At 37.3% G+C, this 9,461-nt stretch overlaps 1 protein-coding gene across 1 annotated transcript; it reads right to left on the bottom strand.

The window, feature by feature from the left end:
• Nucleotides 1–5,861: 5,861 nt before the first annotated feature.
• On the bottom strand, nt 5,862–8,673 carry LOC141338669 (uncharacterized). Its single transcript, XM_073844274.1, has one exon. The coding sequence runs from the start codon at nt 8,563–8,565 to the stop codon at nt 7,366–7,368; it is 1,200 nt and encodes a 399-aa protein (XP_073700375.1). The 5' UTR covers nt 8,566–8,673; the 3' UTR covers nt 5,862–7,365.
• Nucleotides 8,674–9,461: the final 788 nt, after the last annotated feature.

The raw sequence follows: 9,461 nt of genomic DNA, 5'->3' as shown, positions 1-9,461 counted from the left end.
GGTTCAGGAAGGGATTGTCAGTGGGGGGAGTGAATAACCAGCGCTCTCTCCATCCTCAATACCACGACTGAGGTCAGACACTTGAGCAACCTCCAACTGCTCCTCGGGTGCCACAGCAATATGGCTTCTCACTGCTCCGGGTGTGTGTTCACTACTGTGTGTGTGCGCACTTGGGTGAAAAGCACATATTCAGAGTATGGAACACCATACTTGGTCACACGTCACATCCTTCCATTTCCTATACTAAGTTTTGTGCATCTTCAAGGAACATTAATGTGCTTACTAAATTGCTTGGCAATATGTAGACAGGTTTATATTCAACAATATAAAATGCATATAGATGTTGATGTGGTAAATGAATCAGCATAGTATCTACAAATACACAGTTACTGGACAAGTCCATTTCTTTCAACAGTCCTTTGTGCAGCTTCCATCTGGGGAAATACAGAAAAACAAAAAAGATTAGAATGAACAAGGTGTGTAAAGCATCAATAAATACACTATTAAATTATGAAGAGTAACAGTAATGGGGATATTTCATCAATTCAGCTAATGAAAACTGTGCTCTCTTAAAAAGCATGGCTTGAATTAACCTTGACTTTCACTACAGGCTCAAGCCGTTCCACTTCATAATTTAGCCATGTCTAGTCAACGTTTTCTTTAACCAGGCTTGAATAAGCATGTATTGTGCTTGTGCATGGAGTACATACGCAGCTCTGAAGAGTGGGGTACATTTTAAGGCTTGTGTCATGCAGACACAACTGTTTCTTAAACAAATGGATGAATTGATCCTCTCTTTCCTCCAGCCAAAACTTCAACCAGCTGACAGTTTAGTGACTTGACCAGCTTGGCTGTTGAAACAGGTACCATGCCTTATATTCTACAACCAAACTGACAAGCTGAGTTGCAATGGCAGCGTCAGTCCGCTTGAGTTGAGCTGAGACAGACCAGCTGACATTTTTGCAGTGTTTCTAAGGCAGACTTTCCTTAATCTACCTTGATGGAACACCCCCACATACATATTAATAAATTAAATACCTAAATTATGTTTTCTTCTTCATCCTCACTGGTGTCTGGACTACTGAGGCCACTTTGATCTTTGAGAAGGGCAGAGGCCTCAGGGCCTAAAGCAGTCTTGTACTGTCGGAGGACCACTTGACACCGCTCTGACAGTCTTCTTCTTGAGACACCCTCACTTCCCTTGTCTACATCTCAAAATAAAACAAGAGATAACATTAAGGACAACGTACATATTAAGAATGCTTCATGAGGCCAAAGAACTTCAAAGGAGTAAAAAGAGTCACCCATTCAAATCTATAAACCAGGATGGCTGACAAGTGTATCTCTGTCATATTACCTGGCTACCTTCTGTATCAACTCTGATCGCTCACTGAGGCGACTTTATGCATTGAGGCCCAAAGCAGCAGAAAAGCATTTGTGTTGCAACCAATGTCTAATAGCTAACATCTTTCTTCTTCACTACAGTTGTGCTAAAGTAACACCTTGTGTGGCATTCAAGTTATATCAAGATTGCTTTTAGCTTTCATGTAACATCCACAGTACAAAAATCTCTCAAGCAAATATGACACACTTTAAATCCTTACTGACTTGTTAACATATTGAACTGTATTCCCCTTGTTATTATGTGCAAGCCAAATGACCATGGCAAACATAGCAATAAATGTTTGGTTTATTAAACATTATTATAATGGTTTGTTGAGGACAAAAATAAAAAGTTCAATTAAATAATTAAAGTTCAATAATTATGAAAACCAACCCAATAACAGCAGGCTCATGGCAAAGCCAACACAATGGGCGACCAACAGCCACAGCCTTATTTGCATTAAGCCGTTTTTTAGGTTGTATGGTCTAGCTTCTTTCCAGCGATCTGAGGCTTTCTGTTGCCGAAAAGACCATGATGATGCAGAGCTTCAGCAGAAGGATAAGACGCCAAAATATCAGAGAGCCTCTCCATATTTTTTTCTGTAAAGAAAATATGAATAAAAGCCCACTGATTAATATTTAGAATAAACACCATTTCATGATTCAGTATCAAACCAGCTGTGAACTTTACTAAATTGTGTTCTTAATCCATTTACAGCACTGTCAGATTTGTGTCCCTAAGCAAAACTAAATCTTCAAGAGGAATTTGGTAAATCACGGTGATGAATCTAAAATCCATTCAGATTCATCGCTGATTTTAGATTCATCACTGTGATTCGCAAAATTCTCTTGAAGATTTAGTTGAGCTGAGGGTACAGTAAGTGGAACCTCCTCACTGGATGACAGGAGCACTCAAGAGGAGGGTGTGTGACTGTAAAACAGAAGAACAACAGCATGTTAGACTATCACTGCATTCATGTTTTGATTTTTTTCAACCCAAAATTAAACAATCGAGAAATAAGACATATTTCTGTTAAGTACTTGGTAATGTCTTATCTACAACAGGGTATATGTCGAACATCATCTGACCAAACCCAGAAAACAGGTCTCATCTCTTCCGCTTGTCAGAGAACGTGTTAATAGCCATATTAAATAATAGCGATATTGGTGGACTTTAAGGTAATCAGTTAAACGAGCTAGCAATTAGTATTGTTGACAATTTATTAGATTTTTATATATAAATGTTTATGAAAATAATAAAAATAAAAACACTTTTATTTATCAATTCACATATGTGATGGAGATTGGTTATGGTCATCTTTAGTGTCCACTTTGAAGGTAACTTGAGTAAAACACCTTCATAACTAACGAGGCATGTTCAGCAGAATAGGGAAGTCTGTTTTGCATAACCCCTTTAGTGCCACTGAAAGATTTTTTTAGCACTTTTAAATGTCTTTTTAGATATTGGAACATTTTGAACTCTAAACAATTCATTACAGTTTTTCAATTTGATTTGGTCCACCATTTACATAATTCATTTAAAACCTGGAGCTGAAGCTTGGCGTCACCCTTCTTGCCTCCCCCTCGGCTTGCCATGCCTTAAAAGGTCCTTTCCCACCCATTTGCATGTTCAAGTATAAAATAATTGAGGTATACAAAAAAAAAATCTTACCCTGGCTTCAGATATAACATGGTCTAGTTTCAGTTCAAGAGCCATGCGTTTCCCATCTCGGTAGTGGGAATCCTGTGAGTCAAGTTTATGTTAAATAAAAATACAGACAAGTAGATAAAGAGAGATAGAGAGGGAAGTTTGTGAGATAAAGACTGAGAGATAGATAAAGATAGAAATATGGTTAGTGAGACAGATGGACACAGAGGTTGCGAGAAATAGACAGAGATAGAAAAAGATAACAAAAGAGATATACGGTGGCTCTTAAAAGTGCCTTTGGGTTCACTAAATCAGGTTATCTAGATTTGGACAGGTGAGGTGACTCTTTTGACAAGATCTGGAGGGAGAACAGAAAATGTTAATTATGTAGTGCAGAGTAGTTATATTAAAATAAGGTTTACAAAGTGAGAGATTCCCAAATGCTTAATAATACGCAAGATAATCATCCCAGTTTCAAAGGCAATGTTATATGTAGTAATGTTAGGCCAGGTTATTTTGTTATTACTGACACATTTAGAGTATAGCCAACATTTCAAAAGGTCAAATCAGAGATGTCAAATGTAATAATAATACCACTTTTTCCCCCCGGTTACACTGACAGTTTTTTTTTTTTTTTTATTATATATATCTTACTTTTAATTGGCTAAATAGACTACATTGCTTGACAATAACCCATAATTTGTAGTCTATAATATTTTTTTCTTATTTGTATCACAGGATAAGGCAGAACATATATGTTATAGTTTCCATACTTTAATAAATGCTATGTCAGCATTATTTATATACTTTATTGATTACCTGGAGATGATCACATACCATGTGTGTCATATATTTGTCTTTCATTGTCCTTTCATCAGTCACAACGTTTGTTTTTATTCAGCATAGCTACAGCTGGATGATTGTTAATTTTGGATACGATTAAAACATAAGATTAATGCTCCACCCTAAATTACCCTTCAGCTGACATAATTTAAACTAGAGTTAGCTTATATTGAAGTTAACAAGACCCGTTTAGCAAGCCTAACTTCACAAGTGCATGTTTTTTCGCTGATAATGAGGAAACCATTGTTCGGGCTTTAATTGTTGTCTTAACATGTAAACCACGCGAGTCTAATGGTACATAAGAGGATCCATTATAATGTTTAAACAAAACGTAATCATTATTATTTTTAGCCTAGTAACTTATTAATTATTAGCCTAGTAACTTACCTGGACAGTGGTTTAAGCGCACTGAGGAGAATTCACCCAATCACAAAGCAGACTGCCACCGTCTCCATAGCAACGGAGGCTGAGGATCATGGGTATTGCTGGCGTCCACTATCGAAAAATATATATATATATTTTTTTTTTTCATTTCTTCTATTTTTTCTTTAACACATATATGGCTTGAACTTACACAAAGCAATAAATAATTAAACAAATAAATAAAAAACATAAAAAAAAGTAAGCTTCAGAAAATAATCAGGAGATAACCCTTGCAGCAAAATCATATTAATTTTATTAGTATAGCTGTCTTATTAAGGAATGAGCAAAGACGACACTAACGAGATCAATGAAAAACACAATAAAAAATAAGTGTGATATTGTTTATTAGAATTACGATTAGAATTACAGAATATGCGTTAATGAAGAGACGCCCAATTCACAGTAAAAAAGTAAATAATTGCAGGGATGGTAATTTTATAGTAAACATCGTATTGTTAAATCTTCAAGCACACTTTAGCTCGTGTTATGTGTTAAGAAAAGACAACTGTTGGACAATCTGTGCGTCACCCACGGATTGGCCACCGTGGTCCCATCACGGATTTCAGTTATAGACTCAAAATTATAGGCTACTCACATTTGCATTACAGCCTACATTTTCGGTCTTGTTGGCCCATCAGTGTAGATTGATGAATGACAGATGAAGCGAACAGTAGGTCATATTTTAAATGAAGCAACATTAGTTACTAACCACAAGCCACTGCGTGAGACCCGAGGTTGTCCGTGTGTCTGTTACGGAAAACTCTGTGATGCCGCCACGGAAATTCACAAAAAGCAAAAGGCTACAAACGAACTGAATTATATAAAAACAGGGGTAGATGAGAGGCTGACATGTTAACTGCCATCGCAGACACTTCTTGAAGACTTCTAGAGTCAAAACGAACTACTTTGGTCTAAATAAAGTCCAGTAAGGGTGAAAAAGATTCCGTGATATCATCACGGAACTTGAGCCGATAAGAGAAAGCTAGCGCTCAACCAAAAAAATATTTCACCTTAAGTATATTTGAAGCAGGTCTAAAAGAGGCCAGAATATTTAAAGTAGGCTAATAGGCAAAACACGTTTCCAAAAACGACGTCATTTGAGGCAGAGCCGGTGCTGGACCAGTGAATCCGTGTGTGGATCACGTAAAAAGAGTGACTCAGACGCATTTATAGTTGAACCCGGTTATCCGTGCGAGGACCACGGCTGATGCCTGTCGTTGACTTACATTAGTATCTCTTCCGTGAACCCATCACGGAATTTTCGACGATTCCGTGACTCAAACACGGATTTGGAGTTAAGGGTCCGTGGTCTTTACACGGAATTCTGTGAGATCAGGTTGTTTTTTGTTGGCTTTTGCACTTCGTTCAACACACATTTCTTTCTCTTTATATCTCATTTTAAAAAAAATTGTATGCACTTTGATGTATGTTCTGAACTCTGACTTAATATTGAGCTGGTAAAATTAGAATCCCTCATCTGTGCTTTTGATTAAATGTGTGTTAATGAGAGGAATGTAAATATTTACTGCAGTTGTTACACAGAAATGAAATGTCAATGTTCATCTGTTTTTCAAAGTTCAGCGTTTTAATACTATACACAATAATACTAAGAAGGATGCTGTCTATTTTTAAATAAAAAAAAAAATAGCCTTCTGCATGTTCTTCAATGTCCATGAGGCTATTTTCTGCATTACTGTTAGAAAACAGAAAACTTAAGTTGTGTGGGCAAATTACATAGTTCAGCCAGATGAATGAACTTAACATGACAAGTAAGATGAACTATTCTTGATAAAGAAACCTGGCTGCCTTAAAAAGAAAAGTTAATTCAACAAGATGATTAGTTTAGCCAATTTTTGTTTAGTTTGCACAACTTATAATTATACATTTTTTCAACAAAATGGTTAGTGTAAAGTTGACTCTGCTTTTTCAGCTTCGCATACAATTTTTAGCTTCATTAACAACATTTTAAGGCAACCAGGTTACAAATTATTTTAAGTTGTCTTTACAGTGTGGTCTAGCCATGCCTGTCAATAACTGCATACAATGTACATTTACGGAACTACACATTCAAACCTCTTATGGATCATTAAAGGTAAACAGATACAACTTCACAATCATAAATTCATAAATCATTGTCATATAATGAAACTCATCAGCATCCTGCACAGTAGTAGTGGCCATTATACAAATTCATGCTTCAATTACACATACTCTTACAATGTTTATTACTTGAATTATCTCTTTATAAAGAAAAGTTCACATTGAGCAAAAAATCTATAAATAGTAAGCAATTATCCGTATTTGAACACTTTTTCAAGGAGCTGATAAATTACATCAGCTCTACCCTTGCGTTATACGCAACATAACTTACGTAAACGGTGCTTCCTGAACATTACTTACAGATTAACAATTTCATACCAAGGGAAAATCAAAACCAATAACAAATGTAAATGATAAATGTATAAAGGAATATAAAAATAACAGTAGTTCTGTGCTTGTGATCACATGACCATTCATCACGCTGCAATTTTTCCTTATACAAATTTCAAAATAAAAGCCTCTTGCATTATTTAAATTATTTTTATTAACTAATGCCACTAATCTAGTGTAGCAACATTACACTTGCCACACAAGTACAACGCAGGATTTGCAGAAAAGCTGCTTCTCAAAGATGAATCAATGCCAGTTCTTCGTGGTCCAACTTCATATCCACAACACACAAGTATAGCACTTTATAAAGTGTTTGCAAATACCTTTCTGACTATATCTGTGGCTAAAGTTACCATTGTCTCTTGCTGTTTTCACAGAGACCAGCGCTTGTTATTTTAACCCCAAAATTCTAAACCGCTTGTAAAATTCAGAAGCACAGTTTTATTACTTCTTAAAAATAAAACTAATGTCATAGCTCTGATCTTGATGAACGAATACAGTCAGAGACAGAGGTAACTTATGCCACATTAACCATACAGTGTGCTAACAAGCACATTCACCAAATACAACACACTGTACTTGGATGTTCTGAATGCGAAGTTGGACAAACAGTTGGTCTTGGTCCCTCTTTGACAATTCTACTTGCTTTGCAGGGGGCAGGTATAAGGGATTTGTGTGATGTGAACTCTCATGTGCCAGTTGAGGCTTCCTTTATGAGTGAAAGTTTTTTCACACTGTTGGCAGGTGTAAGGCTTCTCTCCAGTGTGAATTCTCATGTGGATGGTAAGGTGTCTATTCTGATGGAAACTCTTTCCACACTGAGGGCATGTGTAGGGCTTCTCTCCACTGTGAACAGTCATGTGCCAGTTAAGGCTTCCTTTTTGACTAAAACTTTTTCCACACTGTTCGCAGGTGAAAGGTTTCTCTCCAGTGTGAATTCTCATGTGGTTGCTAAGGCTTCCTTGTTGACTGAAACTTTTTCCACACTGTTGGCAGTTGAAGGGAGTCTCTCCCTTGTGTATTCTCATGTGGACTTCAAGGTTTCCCTGTTGAGTAAAACTTTTCCCACACTGCTGGCAGGTGTAAGGCTTTTCTCTGGTGTGAACTCTCATGTGCCTGTCAAAGCATCCTTTATGAGTGAAACTTTTCCCACAGTGTTCGCAGGTGAAAGGCTTCTCTCCAGTGTGATTTCTCATGTGGTGGCTAAGGCTTCCTTGATGACAGAAACTTTTTCCACATAGTTGGCAAGTGAAGGGACTCTGGCTGGTGTAAAGCTTTTCTCCAGTGTGAATTTTTATATGCCTGTCAAGACTTAATTTAAAAGTGAAACTTTTTGCACAGTGTTGGCAGGTGTAAGGCTTTTCTTTGATGTGAATTCTCATGTGCCAGTTAAGGCTTCCTTTATGAGTGAAACTTTGTCCACACTGTTGGCAGGAGTAAGGCTTCTCTCCAGTGTGAATTCTCATGTGCCTCTTAAGGCTTCCCTTAAAACTGAAACTCTTTCCACACTGCTGGCAGGTGTAAGGTTTTTCTCCAGTGTGAATTCTCATGTGTCTCTTAAAGCTTCCTTTAAAAGTAAACATTCTTCCACAGTCTCGGCAGGTGTAAGGGGTCTCCCCAATGTGGTGGTTTCCTTGTTGATTGAAACTCTTTCCAAACCGAAAGCAAGTGAAATCACTTCTAGTTGTTCCAGTCTTTTGAGCTTTTTTTCGTCTGGAAATCTTTTCAGTCTGTGAACACCTAAACGATTTTTTCCCAGCTGTGAAATCATGAAGATTCTTATGTTGATCTGTCTCTTCAATGTCACTGAGTACTTCTGTCTCTTTTTTCAATGCCATTAGGTCTAAAGTGAAAAAACAAACAAAAGTTATCCCCAGCTTGATTGCACAATACAACAGACATCAAAACATTTAGGTATGTAATGCATCAAAATTGACAACATGTTGGCTTGATCCTGTACCAGAGGGGTCTAAACCTGCTTTGAAGGGCCACTGTCCTACGTGTCTAAATACACCTGCTGGAAATTCACATGCTAATCAAGGTCTTCTGTGTTATTTGAAAGCTAATGGCAAAAAGCTCTGTTTGAAAGCTCAAGTTTGCCTCCACTTTACACTATTAAAACTATTAACTATTAAAATGACGATAAAACTAATCTATATGGATTGAGCAATTTAGTCCGAATTTTCTGAGGTGAAACAATCACTTTATATGACAACCATACTTAATTTAGGCTTTTTTTCTCATAAATATTTATCAATGAACAAGCTGGCTTGATGAGAGACATATCACCTCTGAACATTGAACATTGGGTTCATAAATACGGGTATATAAGATGGTGGTGTACATTCACTCATTCAGATTTCTGCTTCAGAGCCATCATCTATAAAAGAAGAAGAAAAAGAAGACTGCTGACTTTAGCCTGCATAGCCAGCTGGGCAAACCAGCCCTAAATGTCCAAAATCACATGGTCGATAAAGACAATCTCATGGGATGTCTTTTTGACTGTGTGCCTCTGGATACAGTAGTTTCCTGACTTCCATAGATGGTCATGATCGCTGGCTTATACGCCTGGGCCTAAAACACACCATGGTCTTCTATCCAGCCCAGTTCGGCGGGTCGTAAAGGCTCCTCTGCTGCACTGGTTAGATAGCAAGGGCTATCTCAGAGTGACTATTCAGAATACTCCACCGGGCAAGTCCCCACAGAGGTCCAAGTCCTCTGGTAGCCCTGTGAA

The sequence above is a fragment of the Garra rufa genome, chromosome 7 (genome assembly GCF_049309525.1).
Source record: "Garra rufa chromosome 7, GarRuf1.0, whole genome shotgun sequence".
Taxonomy (NCBI): domain Eukaryota; kingdom Metazoa; phylum Chordata; class Actinopteri; order Cypriniformes; family Cyprinidae; genus Garra; species Garra rufa.
Note: the sequence above shows the minus strand (reverse complement) of the source record. Positions and strands in the feature narration are given on the sequence as shown.